Here is a 27,695-nt window from a genome sequence, read left to right as displayed (position 1 = left end):
GTGCTAGTTTTAGACGAGTGCTAAGCTATCTTGAAACTAAAATCTGAGGTATCCACATTGTTACTGGAGTCATCACTGCTGCTGGGGTAAAAATTAACTGCCAAAAAATTAACGCAGAAGTGGCCAAAGTGCCTGAAACAACTGCCTGCCTTTGCAGAGTGCGCAGTGAAGCAAGATAGCATTTTCGCCCAACTTGTGGCTGCTTTGGGTTTAAATTTCTCTCATGACGTCATGTACACACGTGAAATGTAAACAAACGGCAACAAAACTGAAAAAGGGGATTCCAATGAACACGCCAGATAGTGGCAGCTGTCTGAATAGCGCCGTATTTACTTCTTGCGGGAGGCTTGAAAATCATCGTCCCCCCATGGCGTGGTCACGAAAGAGTTAAATGCTGTCGCCAATCAGTGGTCCCTGCTCTGGGGGAAATGCGGGCGGACGTTTTGGCAGCTGTGGTGAGCAGCATTCCGGCACTGCGTATCTTTGGAGGAATGAATGTCGATCATCGCCATCCGTCACACAAGCTTAGCTGAGCGTGTCGCTTACATAACACTAAAAAAAATTCCCCGCATTTCCCCGAGGGGAAGAATGTGAAAGTGCGAATGCACGAGTTGAATTTGCGCGGTTCGGTAATGTTCGCGAAAGAGAGATCACACACACACACACAACTACAAAGAAAGAAAGATGCATTTATTCACAGACACCTATTTGTGTTGTCGTTGTACTTGATTGCTAGAGCGGATCTCAGCTTTGAAATTTCGTGTCAGTACTCGTTTAATTAAGCGGGTGCATTAGCCCTTCTCACACCCGATTCCTGGCCAATCCCCCACGTGGGTATGTGCCATGCACAGACACCTATTTGTGTTGTCGTTGTACTTGATTGCTAGAGCGGATCTCAGCTTTGAAATTTCGTGTCAGTACTCGTTTAATTAAGCGGGTGCATTAGCCCTTCTCACGCCCGATTCTTGGCCAATCCCCCACATGGGTATGTGCCATGTCAGCGGCCAGGCAGCGCGTGCCCATCTCCCCCCGTTGCCAAGGAAGACGCGGAGATTCCTGGCCAATCCCCCACGTGGGTATGTGCCATGTCAGCGGCCAGGCAGCGCGCGCCCATCTCCCCCCGTTGCCGAGGAAGACGAGGAGCGCGCGCGCGCACCCGCAGCTGTTGCTATGCGGACGGCGGCGGACGCTTCAGGCTCGCTTAAGAAGTGCATTCGCACTTAAAACATGGAGTGGCTCTGCAGGTGGCAACGCTGGTACACGTGCAACCGCAGCAAGCATCTGCCTACACGGTCAAAGAATGTTGGTGTGCGGTGTACACACGATAGGGTCCACACCACAGCAGCTAAAACTTGTCACCGCTTGGCAGAGCAAGTTAATGCTCAAAATCAGTTTATAAATGTGTGAGAAGGGGTGGTAGTGTGCTGAAAGATAGCACTGGTGATCGTCGTCAACGCAGTTTCGTAAAGGGTTGACTATAACTGAGGGAATGCTAAGCCTTTTCTGCGGGACCTGGCCTCGGAGGGACCTGTTCGCCGTGACGGCGCCGCATATGGAAACGCCAGCTGGCCGCCAGTCGTTGGTGCAAATCTTCAATTACTGTCCTGAGCGAGCATTTTGTGTTCCGGGCCCTGCTACCTGGCCTTCAAACGCTCGTTTCCGCTATTCTAAAACTGACGTGCTGACGCGAGCACGGCCAACACGGCGACCACGGCCATACGACAGTTCAATAAGGGCGACCACTGACCGGCCCCGCTCAGCAGTGCAGCTGAACCTCGATGCAACGAACTTCCATGCAACGAAACCCTCGATGTAACGAACCACGGGATTTCTGGTAATGCATACCATGTATTTTCACCCTCTAAGTAACGAAGTCCCATTTGCCGAAATTTCAATGTAACCATGTTTCATGGAGAACTAGGCATGAAAGTTAAGTTGTAGAGGTAGATTTTGCGAGACGCAAGCGCTGAAATAGGGTCTTAATAAAACGCAAACGGCGACACGGGCCGCCCAATGCCGCAGATGCAGCGAGCCATGGAGTCGGTGAGTTATCCCTTTGCCTACAAACTGCGTGGCATGCACGCACAACTGGCGCACTGTTCTGTTTCTGTTGGAGCCTAATCGTCTACACGGATATCAGTGCGAACAGCATGAAGCGTTTTCTCCCCAGAACAACGCGCCCAGCAAGCCACAGGCTCGCTGACGCAGCCGCAGAGACCACTTGCGCAATGCGGGTAGCTCCAGTGACCGCTTCTAACTGCTCGCTGAAATGCAGCTCGAGGGGCAAACGAGAAGGGCATGCGAGAAAAAAAAGCAGATAACATTGGCAAAATTTTCACTGTAAAACGTTATATGCGCCGCTTACGAAAGCGCTCATCAAATATACTCCGTGGTGGTAAGCCTAATCGCTTCTGGTGGGACCGCCACCGCCGCATGCTGCCGCTTTGCCCTTAGTTCGAGTTCGCTAATGCTTGTTGGGTTTCATCGTTCCAGCAAGCATTTATGAATCTTAATGAGCCTTGCACGTGCGTTTTTTTCACACCTGCATTCGCTATTGAGTGCCGGCGGCGCATTCTGCCTCAGCCACGAAGTGACTCGCGCTGCGCGTGGCAGTGGGAGCAGGCTGACCAGTTTCGCCACCCTACGGCGGGAGCTTCGAAGCGCTCGGAGATGCCACCTGGCCAGACGATTAGGCTTACTGTCGCGGAGGATATTTGATGGGCGCTTTCGTAAGCGGCGCGTATGACGTTTTACAGCGAAAATTTCGGCCACGTTATCTGCTTTTTTTCCTCACATGCCCCTTTCGTTTGCCCTCGAGTTGCGTTTCAGCGAGCAGTTAGAAGCGGTCACTGGAGCTACCCACATCGCATGAGTGGTCTCCGTGGCTGCGTCAGCGCGCCCGTGGCTTGCTGGGCGCGTTGTTGCGGGGAGAAAACGCTCCATGTGGTTTACGCTGATGCCCGCGTAGACGATTAACTCTTTGAGGGTCGAATTTTTTCGCCAAATGCGACCCCCCAGTGTCGTTTTTTTTATTGCTTATTTAAATTTTTCGGATGAATCTATTTCCAGAAAAATTATCGTACCGTATTTATTCGAATCTAAGCCGATAGTTTTTTTGAAATACTGATATATCAAACTCCAGGGTCGGCTTGGATTCGAGGATTTTTAAATACGCGCCAATTTCCAAGTGAAGTGGTGCACAGCTAGCGCCACCCAGAAAAGAAAGCATTGTAGCCATTGCTAGACGAGCCAGTAGCCATTAAGGGCCATAGGCCGCCATTTTGAATTGTGCAGATAGTGGTAGAGTGAACTAGAATATTCTAGTTCACTGTAATAGTGGCCTGCGTGCGGTGTGGCGCTTGGTTTTGACAGTGCAAAAAGAAGCGGTGCCATTGTAGTGCCGCTTTTAAAAGAAAAGTTGTTTTAGCTGCGGAGTTGTCGTCGAACGTTCAAGCCGGGCGGGACTTCGGCGTGGATGAAAAAAATGTCCGTCGTTGGAGGACACAACGGGAGAGGATATTTCCGTGCGCCGCAACGAGGTTGGCAATCACCGGACCACGAGAATGCCGTCACCATGAAATGGAGATGGCATTGGCTGACTTCGTTCAGATGCAGCGAGCAGCTGCCCTTCCAGTAACGACGGAAGTGCTCCAGGCAAAAGCAAGGGAGCTTTTAAGGCTACGAGGCTTATCGCGGGCACACTTCAAAGCCAGTCGGGGCTGGCTACAGAAATTCATAAAGCAGTTCGAGCCTCCGTCGTCGAACCTCAATCGCCCAGAAGTTGCCCGGTGATTTTGAAGAGAAACTGATTGAGTTCCAGCACCGCATCTCCATGTTCAATTTCATGTTCAATAAACGTGTTTTCGTTTTGTGAACGCTGACCTCGCCTTTTTGTTCGGCCTACATTCGAGGTAAGTTTTTTTTTTTTTCGCGCCTTCGGACTTTCGGGGGTCGGCTTAGAATCGGGGCCGGCCTAGATTCGAATAAATACGGTAATTTTTTTAGGGTGACCATATAGTGACAAAAAAATCGTTTGTGTTGTTACATACAAGTGGTTTGTTCATGAGTAACACAAGAAAAATTCTAAATAAAAATGAGAGAGTAACAAGCGGGCACCTTTTGAGTGAATCAAAATCAGATAGACATCAGTTTCGCAGGCGCAAAAAGCGGGAAGCGCCCGGAGGACGATACCAAAACCAGCAGCTGCGCGCACGCCCGTGCAGCCGGATGCGGGAGCGACAGACTGCGCACCGCCCATAAAATACAAAAAAAAAAAAAAAAAAAAAAAAAGAAAAAGAGAAAAGACCCTTATCAGTTTCGCTGGAAAAATCTGGTCTGTGGCAGGCGCAAGAAGCGAGAGGCGCCCGGTAGGCGATACCCAGCGCACCCCCTCGTTAGCGGATGCGCAAGCAATAGCCGGCGCGCCGATGAAGTAAATCATAAAAAAATACAAAGAAGAGCCATTGGCACAAGAAAAAAATTTGACGTATTTCTGAAGTGTGGCAGCACATGCCAAGCAAGAGAAGTTGGCGAAAAAGGTGCGCTTTTCAAACATACAAGCAATGCCGTACATGTATGTCATTGACCATTTTGAAAGTGTTTGCCGATGCTGTACATGTACGGCCGTGACCCTCAAAGGGTTTAAGCTCCAACAGAAACAGAAACAGTGCGCCAGCCGTGTATGTGTGCCACGTTTTCGTTTGCAGGAAACACTTCACGGGATGAACACTTTATTATAACCGCGAATTTCAATGTAACAAAGTAAATTACGAATTTTACTGACGTCGTTACTTCGAGGTTTAACTGTAGTAGGTGGAGCATAAAAAAGAAGAGAAAACGTGACATTCCATTGAGCAGAGCGAATGGCTGCACATATCTCGAAGCTGCGAATTTCTTGAATTTATTTTCACCTTGTCCCGCTTCTCTGGGGTTTTGCGCCGGGTCAGTGACGTCACAGCTTCCAGAGTGATTTGGAAGCGTGAAGAAAGGGTGAAAGCTGCAGGCCTTATTCCTGGCCCTTTTTAAATTAGGAATAACTCAACTAACCCTTTTGAACCATTTTTGTGGCAGGACGTCCCTTGGATAGACCTCCAGTGATAACGCATGTAAAATCGCAGCCTGTTTAAGGCCCCTTTAACTGATACACAGCCGAAGCATTGAAAATTCATGTTTTCTGCTCTTGCTGTCCCAAATATTCCTCTTAGCTTGAAACTATCTGCAAAAAATCTACATTCCCTTCGTCGAATGTTTTGAACCTCAAGGAGGACCCTGTGACGATGAGAGAAAACAAATTGGAGGGAGCTTCAGCTTCGCCTTTGCACGTGGAATGTGATACCATTGCCAAGCCCCATTTACATAGCACTGGATTGAATTGGATTGGATTGGATTGGATAGAAAAAACTTTGTCGAGGCCTGCAGAACGCGTTGACTGAATAGGTTGTCCTCGTGGTGGCTTGTGGCTCGGTCCCCTCTTCTCCCTCCCCGGTGCTTGCTGCGCATGAAAACTTTTCCAGTGAACGTCCTGCTCGGCACCAGCCTTTCTGTGTCATGGGGCCCTGAATGCTGGGCATCACAAACCCACGAAAGGACCTCTTTCACGCACAGGAGCCAAGGAACATGGCTCGAGATAGTGACACACAGCCAGTGCTATTGCGGAGGTGTCTATAAGAATGACTCCGACATTCTTAAGACATTCCTAGAACTGACATCGGCGATAAACAGGACGACACAAGATTTACACAAACAAAGAAAGGACAGATGCGTTACCTTGGCCGAGAGCGACTGATGCAGCTTGAGCACGGGGCCTCGGATGTCGGCGGGCAGCTTCTGGATCAGCTTCTGCCTCACCTGTGAGGAGGACGTTTGCGCCACCGTGAGGGAGAGCCTTTCGGCTACACTGGGGCACGAGTGAAGAACCTCACTACCTCCCTGACACGCAAACAGTGCACAGCTGCCAGTGTTTTGAACACTGCACAAGGCGGTTCCACGACATCTGGGCTTAACCCGCTTATAGGTTACTCTGGTGGCGACAGACAAACCGGGCGAGAAAAAGCACACGCTGCCACACACTCAGTGCGCTTCTCCTTGGAAACACGCATGCACATTCCCGTCCTGATTTTGTCTCTCCGGCAGAGTGACACACCACACGACCAATTGCCGTTCTGCACTTGCACCTGAGTACAAATGCAAGCCCCGTAGGTGAGAACCGCTAAGATACAGCTGTCATGCACTTTCTTCTTCAGGGACACCGGTGGGCTGCCAGTGATTATCTGGGAATGCCTGCCATATGCACCCCGCCCCATTCTTGCCCTTCTAATTACCTCTGCCTCATGGTTGGGAGCCACGGTCACAACTTGGACTACGTAGATATACTTGGAGGCTCACTAAGAGGGTTCAACTTAAATTCAGGACGACTCAGAGGGCAATGGAACAGAAGATGACGGGTGTAACATTAATCGACAAGAGGAGAGCGGAGTGGGTCAGGGAACAAACGCGTGTTAAGGACATGCTAGCAGAAATTAAGAAGAAGAAATGGGCGTGGGCAGGGCATGCAGTGCAAAGGCAAGATAACTGTTGGTCATTAAGGGTAACAGAGTGGATCCCTAGAGAAGGCAGGTGTGGCAGGGGGCGGCAGAAAGTTAGGTGGGCAGACGAGATCAAGAAGTTTGCGGGGATAAATTGGTCACAGTCAGCACAGGACAGGTATAACTGGAGATCCAGGGAAGAGGCGTTTGGCTTGCAGTGGGCGTAGATAGGCTAATGGTGGACAAGCGGTACCACTGCCAGGGGACACGAAAAATTACGATTTGCTCACAGCTTTGCTGTCAAAATGCAAGCGTAACAACGCTCCCATCAATGCGCCCTGCCCTCACAAGCTGCTAGGAGGGTGCAGTGGCAGCAAAAGTGCCGTGGAGCATCAGGAGAATGGAGTCCTGGACAGAGTCTGACGGTGGCACAGGTGTGATTACACGATTAATAGAGCTGACAAATAGATGTATTCTGTGCGTTTGTGCCTCGTCCGTGAGAAAGTTCCTGGATGAAAGCCACGCCCCCAATGGTCACACACCAATCTCTGGCCCTTGAATTTCCCAGGCTACCACTTGCACAGCCAACCTTCAGGTACAGTGTTTTTGTGGGGTGCCCACGGCATCTGCACAACCAGCTGTCAGGGAACATGCACCCACAGCTGAAGACAAAAAGCTTGGGGCCCGCTCCAAAACGCAGGATACAAAGACAGGTCCCTGCCCCCTCAAAGGTCGGGGTTCGGTGCCCACTCTTAAGGGGGGACACTGGTCTTGAAGACATTTTTGTTATTTTTGAACCAATCTCCTTGAAATTTGCACATTTAGTGTGCTTTAACATCCTGAACACAAATATGCAGCCAGTTTTCATCTATTTAGTCTAAGTTCAGAGTTTTGCAACATGTTATGTCATTCCATTTCGGGCAATTTTTTAATTATCTGCTTATGATATACTTGAATAATTCTTGTTCCTTTGTGCTCTCGAAGGACCAGGGAGTGCAACTATACCACAGCAGTAATTTTATCACTGTTTCTGCAATTGCTCTGAACTTATGAAATGTCAGGTCATCAATTATCAATGTTTTCGTAAAACAAAATGCATAAAAAATTGTAATAGTACAAAGAAATTTTATATTTTTCTGGTTTTATTGCACTGTTCAGTTCTTAAGCTTTCAAATGCAGCAAGAATGACGCAAATCTGACCAGTACATCCCAAAATATTGTACCCGACAGTTGACATCATGGGAAAAAAACTGGTTTTGAGAAAACAAGGCACGAAGTTCGGAAATGCAGGGGAAAATGGCCATTTAGCCAACTTCAAATGGTGACAGCTTTGTAAATACTTACGGTACAGCTATAATATTTTGCAGGTACATTCTTTGGAACCTATAGACTGCAAATAAAATTAATACAGAAAATTGATTTTTTGGCAAAATTTTGGTCCTCAAGACCAGTGTCCCCCCTTAAACAGGGATGTGCCACTGCACCCTTAGGAGAGTAGTGTCAGTATTTGTGGACACGGCTTCTTGCGGCATACAGTAAATACGTGCAGTCAAGTATGTGCTTGCAACTGGACATGCAACTGCATTGTGCACTCAGTTTGAAAATTCGCCACACATCTGCTCAGAACTGCAAATGTCTTCTGCCATACAACTCCTGTCTCACCCACCCACTCCTCACAGTGTTCCCCTCCTGTCGTGGTTCAACAATGGCACATCTGCAGGGTTCAGTTTTGCCCTGTTTGCACCGCCTGTTGGGACTCTTGGGACTTGGCGCTTGTGTCATGAGCGTGGGGCTCAAGTGCCGGCTAGCTCATTATAGATGTGTGCTTGAGTTTTGTGAGAGCAATTAAAAAAACGCCTTGAAAACAATGTTTTAGTCACAATATCTGCGCCCGTCCTGTGTCTTCTTTTCTTTGTCCCGTCCGAATGCGCAGTTTTAAGTATGATTAAAACACTGTTTTCAAGGCATGTTTTTAATTGCTCTTGCAAAACTCAAGCACACATCTATTTCTAATTAAAAGAATATGGCATACACCAGTTATGTATTGACGATCTTGCTGAAATAACCCTTATACCGTATTTACTCGCGGTAACCCACCCCCCTTTTCCACACACACACTTTTCTTTTTTAGAATTTACTTTCGTCACCTTGCATAAAAAACACGGCAAAAATATGCTTTTATCTTGGCATGATTGCTGAAGCCTTAGACGACCGCAGGAACTTCGTATCACTCGACAGTATGCACAGAAATGCTAAAAACGCATTCTAACAAAAAGAAATCTCAACAGTAGTCGTAGAGACCCGTGAGCGCGAATGCCGTGGCTCACAATTTCAAATTGCGCGCTTGCAGAGCGCCATTTGCTGAACACCAAACAAACTTCCTTGCGTATAGTGCCATTAAAGCGCTGTGGTGTGCGAACAAAGCACCAAATGTACTCTGCACTCCTTCCCCGCTCTGTGCTGTTGCGCGACTTCCCCATTACGCTTCATGGTTTTGTTGTCCAGCTGTGCTTTGACCTTTTTTTGTGCTCCTGGTGTGCGGCGTATGATGGGCCAGTACATGAGCTACACTGCCGGTTTTATTAGATGCCACTGCATCTCATTCACTCGCCTTGTCCCTGCATCCGGCGTCGGCGTTGTTGTCAGCATCCGCCCATCCCCCATTCTCCTCGCCCCCCTCTCCTCTCCGATAGCGAACTCTCTCTCGCAAGGGGCATTGGATTGGATTCGACTGGCTTGGCTTGGATTGGATTAAAGTGGATTGTGTTGCGTCATAGCTGCGGCAGGCGCACTGGCGCCGGCGCGTCCCCTCACCGTTATGCGTGCTATAAAATGCGGTGCCTGCGCCGCTCCATCGTTCCAGCGTCGCTCCTCCACCGTCCAACGCTGCAACGTGAACCCCCTGTGCGTCGCATCTACACAGGGGTTCCCGCGATTTTTAAACTGAAGCTGGTGGCCCATGCGTTGAAGCACGTGGAAAGCGCGCAGCACTTCAGTGTTGACCCAGTGTGTGTACGCTACTGGGGAAAACAAGACGTCTGGGCGCCATGTGTTTGGTTGGCCCAAACAAAGCTAAGTTTCTCGGTGTGTGAAAAGAAGTTGTGGAGTGCCTTGATGGCACGGAAAACGATGCGCTGTGGGCTGGCGACAAACGCGAAGCGGCAAGTGACTTCTTTGAGAAGGACAGCTCCAAGAAGAGTACAGGGGACAATGGCAAGTAGGGGGGCCACTAGCATGTTGCGAATAAAAAAGAACTTTCGTTACATAACTACCTACGTGTTTTTACTAGAACGGTAAAGCTATGAATTCGCTTCTCTTCACATCTTTATATATGAAATTTCATCTTTTCGGAATCTGTTGCACATTTCTTCCCCAAATTCAAAGCTCAATTTTCTAACGAAAAAGTAGGTTCATTACGCGAGTAAACACGGTATTATCTTTTTGCTGAATGATCTCTACAAATATGAAGCATATTTCTAGATTTATTAGACTGAGTAGAATGTTTTGCCCATATAAACGCCTCGTTCAAGAATCCCTTTACGCCTTATGGCCCGGCAGATGAATTGAGGGATAGCCAGTCAGACCGAAATTTCCTCGTTGGAGTAGCCCCAGAAAGCCCAGCATGCGCGGAAGAAAGCGGGAGGAGCCCCCACCTCGGGGGCCATGTTGGGGGGGGCCTCGGCGTCCGGCACGTGCTCGGCGGCCAGGTAGCCGACCACCAGGTTGGTCAGGTCCGAGCAGAGTGTACGCAGCAGGTGCTTCGACAGCTGGCCCTGCAGGTCGTCCGCTGGGGCAAGGCGCAACACAGCACGCTCAGCACAAAGGACGGGCTAGGAAAGTGTCTGCACCGTTAGCGGGACAAGAGCAGCTCCAAATGTTGTCCCCAGACAGGAAACCATTTACGCACCCTCAACCTTCTCGCCCACGTGCATGGCTAACTTGTGTTGGCAAGCTAAGTTGGCAAGGACACGATGCAGTTGAATCTGGATACAGGGAGCTTCGGTGAAAAGAAAACCTCAGCGTGCAGAGAAAATAGGGTACACTCACGTCCTGACGTAAAAATGTTCGCTTCCCACAAAATTTTCACTGCAGTGAAGCATTTATGATCCCCCATCAATTGCCTGCAGCAGGTAATGCATGAACGACCCCTTGCCAATGGAAAACTTTTTCTGGACCATTTCGCTTCGATAAAATTCTCAAAGGAAAAATTATAATTCAATGTATAACTGAATACATAGTCGAAGCTCTTAAAATTGTACGCTCGTAATGTTTGAATTCTGTAGCAGGACTAACAATATTTCCAAAAATCTATGCCCATTGAACACCACGAATGTTTAGCCATAATAGTATAACGGAACAATTTTTTTTCTTCTAATTTCAGTTCACTCTACCGTGTCTACACCAGTTTGTGCAGCTGGGGTGCCCAGCTTCGCACATTGAGATGTTTTGTTTCACTGCAGTTATGCAACAGGATTTGATACGGTGTTTGATCCTATCTGATCACTGCATGCTCGCCATAGTTTAGCTCATGTTTACCAACTGGACAACCCCCGTGTGTAAAAGAGATGCAAAGCTGATATCACAAAAAAAAAATAATAAATAAAAAAGCACACATTTACACTTGGCTTGCACAAGTGGACCTCAAACATGTAATATTTTAGGGGTGAGAAAGTAACCTAACCTTCCCTACTCGTTAGTGCTGAATAGTACTTGGAGAGCTTTGAATACTGATTGGAGTGATATTGAATAGTGCGGTACAGTGCAGACGCCTTATAACATGGCATGTTGTGGGACCCATGAAAATCTAAACACACCATGTGCAAATCAAACCCCATTGCAATGTGCCTGCCAATCAGCCTTTGTTTATCATCACTCAAACGAAGGCCTTCTTAAAAACAGAGGTGCGGTCTTTGCTGTGTCTTTTTTTCCACACATCAGCTGCTGCTGCAGGGCTTCCACTTGCACTGCGGTTGTGTTTTGAGGGAGCACGGCTGCGTTTTCTTAATACCGTGAACGGGTGCCGTGGGAAGAATGCACGTGGGATTGCACCCCGCCTTGCGTTCGCAATGCCGAAGGCGGTTGAAGCACAATGTACAGGTGGTGCAAACTGGCTCACTATCTCCAGATCCACATCCAGAACTGGCTATCTCCAGACACGTTTGAAACAGGAAAGGGCGGTTGTTTATCTGCACAATGTTCCCATAGAAACAGCTTACCAAACGGCGGAGGGGGGCTTGTCATCTTTCGAGGTGCGTCAGGCAAAGGCCGTTGTGGTTATCTGTTCTGTTGTTGGTTGAGGGTACAGAGACGCAGGGATAGCTGATTCCATCCTTTTTTTCCTCACACCCCTAAAACAACGCCCAAGCTGCGCCGGTTGATCAGCGGACCCGCCAAAACACCACCCTATTAATGGTATTGTGCTTTGGCCAAATGCATTTTAAAGGAGCACTGACACGAAAATTTTGTTACACTTTTATTGCTTTTATCGATGGTTAATGGTCGGGCGAACCTGAAACAGCACTTCGAATACTTCAGCGGGCGATGGTTAATTACATTGAACGGCCTGAAAATCGTTTGTTTCAAATTCCCGCGCTTTCATCCCGAACGGCGCATACGACAGAATCTTGGCCTGACGTTACCACTTTGTGCGGACGTCACAGGTGCCCGCTTAAGAGGGTGTTGCGCCCGCTCGCCGCTTGTGGGGCCGCGCGCGTAAAGTGACGTCACGAGTTTTTGACGAGCGTTCTCGCGTCACTTCTTTTGGCTTCACGAGGTGATGTCACACTGATGTCCATTTGCTGAGTGCCGCTCCGCGCGCTGCTTCGTCGGCGCGATAAATGAGATCCAATTGAACTATGTTCTTCGCGTCGCAGGCCGCTCATATTTCAGCCAGGGTATTCTGGTGAGTGAAGGAAGCGAACTGTGCAATAATATTAACGCTGAAAATTGGTGTCAGTGCTCCTTTAAGCGTTATGCTTATGCACTGAGTTGTATGGGAGGCAATCCGGTAGTCACACAAACCCACATTACACCCAGTACCGCACTATAAGCGGTTATGTTATGAGTGGCCTACACTGCACCTGAATGAATATTTAATTTTGAGAATGAATGCTCGCACAGGCTTCATAGTGTTTCACAGTAGCAATTGCTGGACCTGGGTAGTACAGTTAAACCTCGATGTAACGAACTTCAATGTAACGAAACCCTCGATGTAACGAACCACGGAATTTTTTGTAACTTCAAGTGTATGCACACCATGTATTTTCACCCTCTGTGTAACGAAGTCCCGTTTGCCGGAATTTCAATGTAACGAAGTTTCATGGAGAACGAGGCACGATATTTAAGTTGGAGAAGTAGATTTTGGGAGACGCAAGCGCCGAAATGGGGTCCCAATAAAACGCGAACGGCGACACGGGTCGCCCAATGCCGCGGATGCAGCCAGCCATGGAGTCTTGCCTACAAACTGCGTGGCGTGCATACACGGCTGGCGCAGTTTCTGTCGGAGCTTAATCGTCTACGGCTTAATCGGCATCAGCGTGAACCGCACGCAGCGTTTTCTCCCTGCAAAAACGCAAAACGCGCCCCGCAAGCCACAGGCGCGCTGACGCAGCCGCGGAGACCACCTGCGCGATGCGGGTAGCTCCAGCGACCGCTTCTAACCTCTCGCTGAAACGCAACTCGAGGGGCATATGAGAGGGGCGTGCGAGAAAAAAAGCTGATAACGTGGGCGAAATTTTCATTGTAAAACGTGACACGCGCCGCTTACGAAAGCGCCCATCAAATATCCTCCGCGGTGGTAAGCCTAAGCCACCGGCGTTGCCGCCGCCGCCGCCGCCGCAAGCCGCCGCTTTGCACTTCGTTCGAGTTCGCTCATGCTTGTTGGGTTTCGTCGTCCCAGCAGGCATTTGTGAATCTTTACAAGCCTTGCACGCGCGTTTCTTTTTTTTTTTTTTTCACACCGGCGTCCGCGATTGCGTGCCGGCGGCGGGAAGTGACTCGCGCTGCGCCATGCTGCGCGCAGCAGTGGGAGGAGCCTGACCAGTTTCGCCAATGGGGAGGCGCGCACCCTATGGCGGGAGCTTCGAAGCGCTCGGGGATGCCGGCTGGCTAGACGATAAGGCCGCCGCGAAGGATGTTTGATGGGCGCTCTCGTAGGCGGCGCGTATGAAGTTTTACAGTCAAAATTTCGCCCACGTTATCCGCTTTTTTTTTTCGCATACCCCTCTCGTTTGCCCCTCGAGTTGCGTTTCAGCGAGCGGTTAGAATCGGTCGCTGGAGCTACCCGCATCGCGCGGGTGGTCTCCGCGGCTGCGTCAGCGCGCCTGTGGCTTCCGGGGCACGTTTTTTCGGGAAGAAAACGCTCCATGCGGATCACGCTGATGCCCGCGTAGACGATTAAGCACCGATAGAAACAGAAACAGTGCGCCGGCCGTGTATGCGCGCCACGTTTTTTTTTTTTTTTTTTTTTCAGGAAACGCTTCACGGGATGAACACTTCATTATAACCGCGAATTTCAATGTAGCGAAATTTCAATGTAACGAAGTAAATTACGAATTTTACCGACTTCGTTACATCGAGGTTTAACTGTAATGGTCCATGACAGACGTCCGTAGCTGGGTGCGAGAGAAATCGGGATCCCTGAACTACTTCACCCCCATTCACCCCATTTGGGCACCAGTCAATGAGGCCACCTTCAGTGGCCATCCCCACAAGAGATTATAGTGACCGGATTCCCCTCATGCCTGTTTCCCAGTGTCAAAGCACACAAACAAGGAGTCAACTGCACAAACTGAAAGCAAGTGCGTCTAAGTTGACTTTTGCACTGACTTTTATGGACAGTCATGGACTAATGAGAAATGGGCACAGAAATATAAACCCACCCGAAATCGAAGAATATGGCTCATGGAGACCACATAAAGACGCAGTGGCAATATATTTGGAATGTCACATTTCTGAACTTTGCTACTGATATGAAGCTGTGCGGAAATTTGACTTGCATGCAAAGAAAACGCTCAGTTGGTGTGCGTGCCAGTGCATATTTTCGCACCCGCATTTCATTTTTGTCCGCAGTCGTATCCATTGCTTCACTGGAAAGAACGAAAGGGCACTAAACCGACAAAGGCAAAGTAGACACACAGGACATATTCAGGCCTGTTCACACCACAAGGCAAACAGGACACACCTATACAGGTGCCTACGTAAGTCCTGTTTTGGTGCCTGTATATGCCCTCTGTACAGCACACCCCGTCTTGGTGTGCTTAGCATCCCTCTTATTCTTTCCAGCGAAGCAATGAACCGACTAGCTCAACAAGCTTGGCTAGAGGGAGAGCTGGAACCCGCATTGTTCAGAGCAGGGCGGCACCGACCGGGCAGGGCCTTGAGTCCCCGGTCGAACTGCTGGATGGAGAGGAGCAGGGCGGCCAGCTTCTCCTGCAGCTCGGCGTGCGTCTTGCGCCGGGCCGCCCCCGAGGCGCTCGAAGAGGCCAGGAACACTGAGCGGGCCACCTCCTGGTACTTGCGCGTCAGGGGCCTGCACGGGGCGGCACTCGCTGTGGGGCACCTCTGCAGGGTCCTTCTGGCGCACAGCGCACCAGTCGACTACAGCACCCTCTGGGGGGGGCTGTTTTGATGGCTTTCCCTCGGTAGTTTTTCTTTGCATACCTTTCCGTGTCTGAATGAGTTTATTTTGGAATTTTGAAAACTGTAAACACTACTGCGCATGCCTCTGATCGTCTGCTCACCACAGAGTGCAGACAACTGCAGCTAAAAGTGGCGCGCAAGCAGGCGACACTAGTATTTCCCTTTTATTTACTAGGAAAAATTATTCACGCCATAAAAAGTAAGCAGCCAAATAATTTTACAATAAAAAGTTCTTATAATAGCAATTCAATTTTTAAAGATGGTGCACTGAGAGGGCAGTGCAGTTGACTGGTGCACCATTTTTCACCCACTTACACCACTGCAGTGACACATCGCTGCAATGCAAAAAACTGAGCATGGTTGGCACACTAGCCAAATTCCTAGGCACTAAACGCCTCGAGCTTCGTGACGGCTGTGCCACCTGCCGTCGCTTCTCCACGGCGTCTCCGCTGGGCGGCGGATGAGGGCCCATGCAATGTTTTGGTTCCCTTTTGCTTCTTTTTACCTTTCCACGCACCAAACAACCTGTTATGGTCCCGTCTGTAGGCAAATAGTACGTTCAGGGCACGTCAAAAAACAGCTGCGGCTTGGTGGAGTGCTCGAACAGCAACAAAAATATTCAGGGATGTAAATCAGCGCGCTACCTGACCGCTCTGACGGGTGTCAGCGACTGCAGCAGCCTATCACTACTTCACCCCGTACACATCAAGAAGTGGTTTCTATTGCCGTCTCGCTTAGACGTCATACAGTTAAACCTGGATGTAACAAAGTTGACAAAAATTCGCAATTTTTCGTTACATCCAGGTTTTCGTTACATGCATGTTTAGAGTTAAAGGGGTCCTGAAATACCTTCCGCTGATGCATGGATGTACATGTACCCAAATAAAGCAATGTATTAGCAATCTCCTCCCGCAAGAAGTTTGTTGAAGCGATGAGTATTAGCTGAGAAATCGTAAATCAAAAACCGCGCATTATCGTCGCGCCGCGTTTCCTCCTCCTTTCAACTTACTCTCCGCTGTTGACGGCGAGCGAGCCTTCCCTCCCATGATGCTGCGCAACTCCGCGGTGACGTACTTCCGCTATTGCGCTGCTCACACAGCCGGCTGCTACGGGCAAGATTTGTTGACACCGTGAATCCCGCACTCAGCTCAAGCGAACGAAAAATCTGGCCCCATGTGTGCGGCGGCCTGGCCTTGCCCTTTCGCGGTGTACGTTGCTGCAGAACTTTGCTATCGGCGGCACGTGACTTTTTATCGGCGGCGAACTCGCATCCGCACGGGGAGGATCCTGCGCTCGCTCCCTTGGATGCACAGCGCACTGTTTATCCAAAAAGCGCCGTATCAGATGTGGCCCCGCTGCTGCCGGGTCTTATTTTGTGGCGGTGGTAATTCCTGCCGGCGGCATGTGAAAAAGACATTTTAAACCAATACAGAACCCGTGCACGAAACACCAGTTCAGCTTGGGGCGACGCGTGGTGGAGAGCGGCAACGTTGGCAAAACATGCTCCGGCCTCCGAGCTTTCTAGCGCTAGAGCGAGCACCATTTCTTTGACAATATCAAACATCGGTTGCCCTGGCAACAAGGCACAAACCGCTCTCGAAGTCAGTTACGGTTGCGTGATCCCGGTTCAGCTTGGGGCCCCACCTCGCGGCATATGGGCACTGCAGGCATACTACTCACTCCCATTTGGAAGTGCGAGATGCCTTTGGAATTACAGGAGGCGATGGTGTGTGTGTTGTGGACGCCTTTGTTTCGCGATGAAATGCGACGTTGTGCTTCTGCGGGTGGATAGTGCTTCCCATGGTCTGGATTATCTTTCTCGAGCGGCGTACGACTCAACCTCGCATGGGGTATGTGCAGTGTGCGTGGCTAAAAGCCATCTCGGCTTGTGCGCCAGAGTTAAGTGACTTGCTGTTCGTCCCCACAAACCGCGCGCGAGGTGAGTGCCGAATTTACGACTGGCAGGAGGAGGCAACCCATCGTCTGTCAGTCGCGGTTCGGACTTGCAACGCATGTTGTGACGTTGTGTTCGTTCGAAACACATCTCTGGATTGTTTGGAAGTTGAATAAAATGTATGCGTCAAACCCGGGCATTCGGCTCAGGGCGTTCTTTGCGATTGCAAGAAAGAAGTGCCACGGGGCTTCAACGCTTTCTTTATGGAACGTACTCAAGTAAGAGAATATCCATGTCGTGTTATGGCCATGTTGCATTCAATACAAACGGTTAAGCGTTTGTTTACACTTGTTTCATTTGTTGTAAAATGTCCAAGCACTCCGGCACTCCACTGGCAGAGCAGCCGGCGAGCCGCCGCTGAGCAGACGACTCATCTCGATGCCGGAAGTGCGTGAAAAAGCCGCCCAATAGCAGGATGTCTAGCTCATGACGAACATCTGGGAATCGATGATGTAGACATGTGAAGATGGCGGCGTCCAAAAACACGAAGGAAAGGGTGAGAAAAAAACGACAAACTTTGCAACAAAAGTGTGAGCTTTCCGCTGCGCGTAAAAGAGTAATACTTGGCACAGATGATGTTGACGACCCAATCGAACGATTGCGCTAGTCAATTTATTGTGCTCAAAACGTCTTTCAGGGCCCCTTTAAGGCTCGCGCGAATTACACAGAAGCGAAACCAAATTACCAATGATTACCAATGACCTTATATTGACTCCGTAATTACGAACGCTAACCGAAAACTTTTTTTTTTTCAAAGAGCTTTAAAACATCTACTTCCATGGTGCCGACTCTAGCGTACAAAACTCTCATTGAATGAATGAATGAATTTATTGACAAGGAAAAGGAAAAGAAAGACCACCAGCAGGCGTAAATTGTCACACCTAGGGGTGGACACCGGAACGCCTGCTGGTGTGGGACTCTCATTCGCCCAATGTTAGAATATGGGGTGATTGTTTGGGACCCCTTCACTAAAGCTAACATAACTAAATTGGAAAACGTGCAGAAAAAGGCAGTCTGCTTTATCTTGAACAGTTTTGGACGCTCCTCTATAACTGAACTCTTACACCGTGCCAATGAGCCTTCACTTACCGAAAGAAATCGTTTAATACGACTAAAATTTCTTTACCAATTAATGAAAGGGCATTACAAGCTTGATATTTCAAATATCATTTATTTTCATCTGGGTAGACCACCCGCCAAAGGCATCAACTGACAATAACCCCTTTCCGGTCGCGAAATAACTGCTTCAAATATTCCTTTTTCCCGCGTACCGTAACTCAGTGGAATGAACTAACCGGGGCGGCACAAAAACGGCTGCCACGTGAAACACGGAAAGCAGTTCGTTGCTTGCACCCAATCAGTGGTGTATCGACTGCCGCTAGCTTGTGACAAGGCCTACATTGGGCGTGCATTTACGGGAAAACCCCACAGTTCGCTGGTGGGCAGGCCTTACACGCACCTGGCTTCGCACTGTAAAGAGTGCCAGGCACAGGGGGGGTGTAAACCCATTTTCGAAAAAACAACAACCGTGTTGTCTAGGCACAGGGGCAGGACACAAAGGGAGATTATGGGAGCTTGGAACATCAGCCGGGAGGGGTCGATGTGCGTGAGTCATCCTTCAGTCAGTCTGCAAGACGCCGAGTTGGCGTTTTTGGGACAACACATGCGATGATAGCATATTATAGGTTGCATTTTTGATGTCTGGGGTAATTTTTATTGGTAATCTCCGTATAAGTCTTAATCAGTTGTGTTATGTCGGTTGGTCGCCCTACATATCTCTGTTTCTCAATTAATGTTGCCAGTTGCTAGTAGCGCGTCGTCCTGCGTATTTCTCTTCTGAGTCAACGTCTTTCCGCGCCTGTTTTCAAGACGAATCAACCCCAACTCGCCCAGCTTTCCATCCTGTCCACACCTCAACTTTTGTCCATGTCTGCGTGTGCCTTTTTGAAAACATGGAATGCAATTTGTGCACGCCCGATACATCAATGCTGCTTGCCCTCCACAGGCCCCCCCTGTCACTGAAGCCACAGTTAATAGATGATGGGCTCGCAGGACGAAAAACACGAGGAATTTAGTTTCAACACCTGCCGTCGTGGCATGTTTTAACCTCAGGGTTAAGACCTGGGCATCAAGGGAGCGGCAACTCTTGTTGGGGTGGGCCTCTGTGCCCCCTGAAATACCTGCAGGCTTCGAACGCCCCACAGAAATGGCTCACTAAATTGAAGACCAACTACTGTGCCTCTATCAGCTTGTGATAAACGCCAACACCACCACTCTTCTGCTCATTTCCCATTTCGCAAGGACAGAGGGCCGGAACGCACGACCCCTGTGGTCCACACAACAACACACGCTTCCCACAGTGATGGCCATGTCCTTTCCTTATTTACTTCCACCTCACATCCGCCCCGTTTCCTCTTGCTGGCTGCTGCTATCAGCTCTCAGGTTATCTGGCAAGGCCGCCCGGTACATTCAAAGTTCGAAAGCAGCAACTGGGAATGCGTGCCCGGCTGAGCGTTCGCAGTGACCCAGATGGGTTGTGCCTACCTGAGATGACATTGTGTCGATGCACACTGCGACCACCAAGCATCGTTTTGTTCTCTACAACACAGCAGTGGGTTTGAGCGCTCCTTGCACAGTTTTTAACCTCTGATCTCCAATCCAAGTGAGATGGATCGAGTGTGGTGCGTATTGGGCCAAAGCTAAACCTGGGCTCCCTTGGAGTATCACCTGCGTGCGCACCTCCGCACACTTGGAGCGTTTTCCCTCTCCACCCCCCCGTGGGAAGCAGTCCCCAGAGGGAACCCCACCTGTGGATCTTGTGGGCGATGCTGAGGCTCAGCTCGGGGGGGCAGTCGCGCAGCAGCGGCAGCTGCTCCAGCTGCGAGCGCATCTCCTCCACGCTCATGAACTCCAGCTCCTTGGGCGGCTGCGGCTGCTGCGAGGACCGGTGGTGGGCGCCCGCCTCCCGCTCGTCCTCCGAGTCAGAGTCCCCGCGGCCGCCCCGCCGCTGCTGCTGCTTCTTGGACTTGACCGCCTTGGTCTTGGTCTCGCGGCCCTGGGTGCCGCCGCCGGACTTGCCCCCTGACCAAGGGGCAACGCCATCAGGGGCCAATGCCATCTCCGACGACACAAAAAGCCCCGTAACCGGCGCTGAACAAAACAATATCGGAACAGCAGGCGAGACCATGACGATGCCGCATTTTTGCATGTATAACCCACACGAAAAATGCGAAAATTTCAGTGGCAAAGTATTGGTGCGGATAATACACAGGGTTTTTCCTTTATTGCGGCTTCACGGCAATACACATTGTGCCATGAAGCTCCTACGCAGTAACACTGACTAAGCCTTCCGTGGAACTGATAGTGTGAAACATACAAGAACAACGAAAAAAAAAAAAAACAAGGACGAGCGCACTCCAACAACTGAATTTTGTTCGTGTATTGTGACTTTCACCTTGCACTCAGTGTATTCTACTTGCTAAATATGCGCTTCCTCTGTCTGCATAGTATGTGATGTGTTGCTTTAGCAGGAGCTTTGGTGCAGCCTTTCCTGTATCAAATGTGCAGGCAATATGCGAGGATTTTTTTCTTTTCCGGCGGGCTGAAAGTAGGGGTGCGGATTATATGCAGGGGCGGGTTATAGTACGTGCAAAAATATGTTAACATGAGAATTTTTTCCAATGATTACGATTCCACATTTCCGCCTCATGCCACATTTGGATCCAAGCAAAAACGTTTTTGCTTCTTCACTGCTGCATCCTCGTCATGTTCTATGTTGCAGAATCTGTGATTCTGGCTGCCATTACATGGTGACTAAAACCTTTGGCAGTACACGAGCTATCTAGGTGACGTGCACAGCCTTGAGAAGTGACATTTCTTTTTCTTCGCAGTGAAGCAGCAAAGTGCCTGGCTTGTGGAAGCAAAACATCACCATCTCCTTCCAGATGAAGTGATTTCAGCCACAGATGCAATTGGTAACTGAGATGCTGGGAGGCGTGACAGAGAACGCCACTCACGGTCACCTATGACAAAAGGCCTTTTCCGCACGTGAAGAAGCTTTGGGGGCTGAAGAACGGGGCACACTGCCAGACAATAAATTCCCCCCACGAGAGTTCATATGACGACTGCAAGTTGTGCAACGAGCTGTGACCACAGAGCTTTTGCAGACAGCCAGTCTGGAGCATGCCAGAGTCAAAGGGATCCCACGCTCCAAGCAGGAAAACGCTGCCGACACATGCGCCACGCTGGACCATGACTAGGCAGGTGAAAGTCCATTTTGCAAAAACTGCCCAAGTCATCTAAAGAGCTGTTCAAGACTTTCCAAAGCCTCGTTGCTTGGTTGCACCAGGTGAAAAACTGCCAGCTAGGGCAGGCCAACAACACCGACCAAACGCAATGCGCCTCGACATGCCCTCGTTTCTCCCTCTGTACGAAAAGGGCTCGGAGCAAGCTTGCGTCCAGTCAGCAGACAGTGCAGGTGTTGCTCTTCCTTTGCTTCCAATGGCAGCTTAGGCCCTGCTTAGAACTGCACGTTTCACCAACACTCGCAAGCTGCTCTCCTTTTTGAATGCCTCGAGTCTCTAGAGAAGTCACTAAGGAGACATAGAGTGAGATAAGAGGCAAGCAGGTGCACTAAAATAAAATTCTTCACTAGCTGCACACCTGCTGCTTTGGTAAGTCTCTGGGCAGACAAAGCTTTCTAATTCCCCATAGGGAAACTGGAGGGTGTTTGAGCAGACTTCCACCACTGGAAGCACACGTGAAATCTCACGCCCAATGAGGACTCCATTCCACTGCACTCTGTTGACTTTCTGGTCAGCAGTACAAAATGCCAAGTGCCGGCGAGTGTGATCCCACAGGCGTGGCCTCCGCGATCGGCTGCCGGCGGCGCGCCGTTGCTCCAGCCGTCCCAAGTTGGAAAGGGGGCGTGGCCACGTTTTTCGCCGCATCCCTGGCGCGCGTAGCCCAAGGTCGTTTTCCCTGGCGCGAGCGGGCGAAGAGGACGAAAACCCGGCCTTCGCAGCCTGTGTGCGACGTTTAATAAAAAAAAGTTACCGCAGACCAATGCAGAAGAAAGGTAGAAGTTGTTACTGGTGCCATTAGGGCAGTTACTGGTGCCTTTGAATTTTCGACGTAGACTATGCCCGGGGTGACGCATAAGTGAATTCGTTGCACAGCAGTGTTCTTTTTTTGTAGTCACGCACGGTTCCAAAACACAACACTTTTCCCGTTTTATTTCTGAAAATCTCGTGCATGTTCTTTGGAACGCATGTTCCGTGCGTTCCGAGCAAAAATCAGATTATGGGAATTCAACCAACCGAAATCCAACCATTAGTAAATGCGAAAATACCACCTATGGCGTTTCCTTTTTTCTCCTTTAAACGTGCGATCTTTGAGAGATGAAGTGGATGACATGGCAACCCTACTTGAAACGTTTGCCACAACTTTTACTGCGATACTATTTACAGAGACGTGGTATAGTTCAGCATCAGAATTAGTGTATACTGTCCAAATGGCTATCGGTATTTCTTCCGCAATAGGCAGGGTAAACGTGCTGGTGCCGGATATTGGCATGCATGCTTGCATATACAAACGCACAGAGAGACTTCCAGTCTACCATAAATGGATGCGGTCTAAGTAATGTCATAGAAATCTTTACCAGAGCCACGATTGGTAGTTCTCCACTTGATGCGCTTGTTCACTAATATCCCGAATAACTTACTTACAGCTGATGTTGTGCATACAGATATAGGGATCACCTTAACTGCTCACCAAAAAAATACTACCCCTAACATGTCATGCCAACGAATTATGTGCAGAATATTACCCCAGCAAATCTAGAAATTCAGAAACAGTGTTTTGAAAAAATACGCATGTAGAGTCATTCATAGCGGTGTGAAACGCATAGCGGAAAACCGTGACCTTTTCACTCACGGCAAATAATTTGGCAGTGAGATCGCAGTACCGTATTTTCCAGTCTATAAGTCGCACCTTTGTATAAGTCGCATCCCCCTCAAAATGACAGTTTTTCCAAAAAAAAACTGTATATAAGTCGCACCGTTGTATAAGACACACCGGTATATAAGACGCACTTGTTAATTAGGTAAACTCATAGTGAATCAGATCATTAGAAAGTGCGGCGAAAGTACATGGTTGTGGCAGCCGCCGCCTATTAACGCATCACCCTGTAAGCAGGGCAGGACACGGGCATATAACATCCAAAGTCTGGACATAACTAACTTCTCAAAAATGGTTTATGGATACACACAGATGGCATGTACTTACGGACGGCATTTAGGCAAAACCATCGAAGTCTTTTTCCTCAGACTCGCTAACAAATTCAGTATCTTGAGTGGGAGTTCCACCGGTGCATCACTGTCGTCCTCCGACTCTCTGATGTCTTCTTCGCCAACATTGTTACCACTCGCGGACCGGATTACTCCGGCCTTTATCAACCCTGCTACAACTGTTTTTGTAGAAATGGAGTCCCAAGAGTCGGAGACCCATTTGGCCACCTCTCCAAATATCGCGCGTCTCTTGTGTGCTGTCGTAAATCAGCGCAACAAAGGTGTCATGGCAGACGGAAGTGGCGCGACGGGAAGCGGCACGAAAATCAAACTTATCTCCAAGCTGTCATTTTAAAAATTAGCAGCACGTTTACCTCCTTCAGAGTAACTGTCTGTAATAATTCATGAGCTGCATTTTGTTTTTGCAACCCAGTTTGATGTTACTTTGAATTTATTCTGAACTGTAGTTACTCTGCATGGCCTAAAGTGGGGCGTGGTTGTCCCAGGCCATTATCATTCTTTTTGACTAGAAAAGCTGCAAATTCTTTGGTGCAATGTCCCAAAGCGACATATGGGCTATGAGAAATGCCGTACCGGTGGACTTGGGATTGATTTACACCACAGAGCTGTGTCTCAACAGGTGCTGGCCGCCGCGAACCAGATTTATTCCATACATAAGTCGCACCGGTGGATAAGACGCACCAACGAAAATTTCAGAAAAAAACCACGACTTATACACCGGAAAATACGCTAGGTACTTAGACCCCCAAGCAAATTAAAATAAAACGCAGAAAAATGATTGGTTCGTACCCGTGGAAGCCTAACAGATTGTTTGTCTATCGCAGTCACCTGCCTATAAAAAAAAAATACATGAGAGCTTATTTCGCGCTCGCGCGCATGCATGCACGCACATGCACACACACACACACGCACACACAACGGATACCCAGAGCGTTCAAAACAGCTTAAAAGGCAAAAAAGTGCATATTTTCATGCTGCGATATCGCGCAAAAACGCTGTAACAGCGAAAAAAGAATTCAGCACGCTGGCATTCACTCTGCCCGAGATGACAGAACCCCCGGCTATGGCATTCGGATTTCAAACAAACGACCACTAAAGCTGTGTGCAGAGGCAATCGTTGGTGTTAAATAACGCAAGTCAAACAACTTTGTACTTGCAGGATCGAGTCAAAACACACAGCCCACATATTGAGAGTTTTCGGGCATGAAAACGCGACAACGAAGTCTGATTTACAACTTAAAGCGCAGGCACCATCGGCCAGACGACCGTCTCTTCAGCCTTAGGCTAAGGCCGCCACCTTGCGGCGGGAATAGGAGTTAACAAAATTACACCTCTCCGCCTGGCCCACCGCCGTTGGCAGCCTTTCGCAGAGGCCACGCTACAGGTAAGGCAAAATCAAGGTGGTGGCCCTCCCACAAAGAGGAATGCAGACAAAGAGCGTTCAGAGGATGCAGCAGAGCCCCGTGCTTCCCCCAGGCAAGCAGACAGCACCAGAGACGCCTCTGCTCCATTGGCCATGCGTGTGGCCAGCCCCAAGGTCGGACGTGATACGAGAGTAAACGGCGGGAAAACGACCGAGAGGGAACTCGGCCTGTTTGTTCTCTCTGTCGTGCGTTTCGTCCTTTTTGTGCTGTCTATGTATTCTCCTAGAATGCACCCACTTACTCCCCCACCCTCCCGTTTCCAGTGATGCACAGTTTCAGGCACTTGCCTGCGGCCTTCTTGCGCCTCTCGTCCTTCTTGTCCTGCCTCTCCTCGGCCGGTGGCGGCGGCGGAGCAGCGGCCGGCCGGTGGGACTGTGGAGGCGGTGGCCCGGCCTCCAGGAACACCACCCCCTTCTGGGAGTCCTGGGGGGGAGGACACGGCCGGAATCCACCGTTAAGCGGGCCACAAGGGCAATGTACGATCTTGGTTCACTAGAAAGACTGCTTCGTCTCAATGACAATGATACCAAATGTGCTACAAACTCTGCATAAAAAATGGAGATATTAAAGGGGTCCTGAAGTACCCTCCACCGGTATGTGGATGTACATATAACCAAATAAAGCAATGTATTAGTAGCCATCCCCTTCAGAAATTTTGTCAGAGCGATGAGCATTAGCTGAGCAATTTAAAATCAAAAGCCACGGAGTGTCGCCCCGGCACATTTCCTCCTCCTTTCACCATTCCCCTCGCTGTTGACGCCGTGCGAGCATTCCCTCCCACGATGCTTCGCTGCTTAAGGCGACATTTCCAACCCGTTACAGTTTTGCGCTCTGCTGACTGCACGTTGCTGTGTTTGCTATTGGCAGCATGTAAAAAAAATTCAGGAAGCTCACACCAACGCATAACACTCGAAGGTAGCGAAGCCGTGCGCAACTTTCCCAACCACCACGACGGTTTAAGTCCACAATTGCAGCCGATCTGCTTCTTCACTGCTGCCTCAACGACCTTTACCCCATCACTGTTGCTATAAGCACGAACTTCCTTCCTTTTCTGGAAGTGATAATCATTGGACATCATCTTGGAGGGGTGCACACGATGACCTGTCTTTCTCATTCCCGGCAAGTGTTGCCACAATTATGGCGAAGGTTGGAGGGTTTCTTTTTTTTTTTCTTTTTTCTTTGCAATCGTGTCCAAAAGCGGGTAAGCTTGGGACGGGGACGCTGGCCGGTTGCCAAGAGCCAAGCAACCGCAAGCGCTCAGTCAGCATTTTCTTGTTTTTTTTTAACTGCAGGGCCGTCGCCGCGAGGCACGCGCCCATGTGCACTCGGCATTTTATTGGCAATATTTACTACACACATGCAAAATAATGATTTCCTAACAGCTTCGATGTTAGAAAACAGTTTAAGGCTGTGGAGAACTCGTGTTTCCGAATGTGCCGGTCAGGACTGCTTCATCAGCCGCACGGGAGGACCGTACGTGTCAACTGTTCTCTTTCACCGACATGTGGCCCTGCCAGTTCCGGGCCTCGTTTTGCTGCGTTGCGGTAATTCTTGCCCACAGCATGACAAAAAGCGTGTCAAAAAGGCACCCAAGCAGGGTGCACGCGTATTTTGACAAGCTGTGCCCGTCTTGTAATGAGAAGCGTGGTAATAGAGTAAAAAAGGCAAATATAGACAAACAGATAGATAAGCTGTAAGCATGCTGCAGGAAGCACTAATTTCTAATACTATGAACCCTGGTGAATGCACTATAAGAAATGGTTTGTTGATGCAGTGCTTTGAATTAATTTGACAGCTGATTAAACTTGGTGGCACCAGTGGCAAGGAACCGTTTTGAATGCCCTTTTCAAACACTAAAGTTCAAGGAGCTGCAAAATTAGTTCCAAAAGATGCATCAAAAAACCACTTCTTATAGTGCATTCACCAGGGTTCATAGTACTAGAAAATATTGCAAATTACAGTTTTATGGCTAACACTGTTTAGTGTATTGTTTCTCCAAAAATGTCTAATTATCTCTAATTACTCTGGGAACTAATTGATTGACTCAAAGAATAATGGAATATTTGAAAACATTATGAAAAATGAAGCAAAACTGACAAGTTTCAGGGTTTGCTTAAAAATTAAAAGAAATTGTTGTGAGACCCATGTCCCACATTAGGTGCTTAATTAATAAGGTCTGGTGTTCTAATGCTGCTACACGCAAAAGCCTGGTGCCATTTGATCTAATGAATTTTTGATTCAAGGAATCCCACACAACTCGTTCGTTTTCAAAACCACCTTCACTCCTTCGTTACGGTGCGATGGGCCATAGGACACGGAGGTCCGATGACTTCAAAGCTCCAGCAAAAACTCAAAATGGCACCTCACAGACAACTATCGCCATGTGGCACATTTATTGGTAACTCCTTTCTCACTTTCAGTTTCGTTTGTTTACATTTCAAGAGCGCAGCCAGCATTGCGAGTGAAATTTGAACCCAAGGCGGAAGTGGTGTCCCCTTCACACTGTCGGCTGTCGCTAGGACTTCGGCAGCAGCTGCTGCTGATGTTTCTGACCCCCAACAGCAGTGATAACTCCAGCAACGACGTGGGATCACCAGATTTTAGTTGCGATGAAGCAGACATTTGAGCCACAAGGACACGCCCCCTTTTCGCCCCTGAATCCTGTACGACACCAACTACTGGATGGAAAAGAGAAGGAATTGCAAGATCTGCTACCAAGAACAAAGGCACAAAGCAGAACCAATGTCTTCTTCTCCACTTGCAATGTTTACATTTGCTCTCTGCTTCGTTAAGTGGCACAGCCGTCAAGTCCCCTAGATTGACAGGCCTTCAAAAATCCAGAACA

The 27,695-nt window shown here is 49.1% G+C and overlaps 1 protein-coding gene across 1 annotated transcript in view; it reads right to left on the bottom strand.

The window, feature by feature from the left end:
• Positions 1–27,695, bottom strand: part of Ufl1 (UFM1 specific ligase 1) — a 72,653-nt gene that overhangs the window by 10,383 nt on the left and 34,575 nt on the right. The window contains exons 10-14 of the mRNA XM_077683523.1: positions 25,138–25,273; positions 19,926–20,199; positions 14,891–15,054; positions 10,178–10,311; positions 5,767–5,847 (exon numbers count right to left, since the gene is read on the bottom strand). Coding sequence (XP_077539649.1) covers positions 5,767–5,847; positions 10,178–10,311; positions 14,891–15,054; positions 19,926–20,199; positions 25,138–25,273 — 789 coding nt within the window. The remainder of the gene's footprint in view (positions 1–5,766; positions 5,848–10,177; positions 10,312–14,890; positions 15,055–19,925; positions 20,200–25,137; positions 25,274–27,695) is intronic.

The sequence above is a fragment of the Haemaphysalis longicornis genome, unplaced genomic scaffold, assembly GCF_048455015.1.
Source record: "Haemaphysalis longicornis isolate Haplotype H1 unplaced genomic scaffold, Haemaphysalis longicornis Haplotype H1 scaffold_9, whole genome shotgun sequence".
Taxonomy (NCBI): Eukaryota; Metazoa; Arthropoda; class Arachnida; order Ixodida; family Ixodidae; genus Haemaphysalis; species Haemaphysalis longicornis.
Note: the sequence above shows the minus strand (reverse complement) of the source record. Positions and strands in the feature narration are given on the sequence as shown.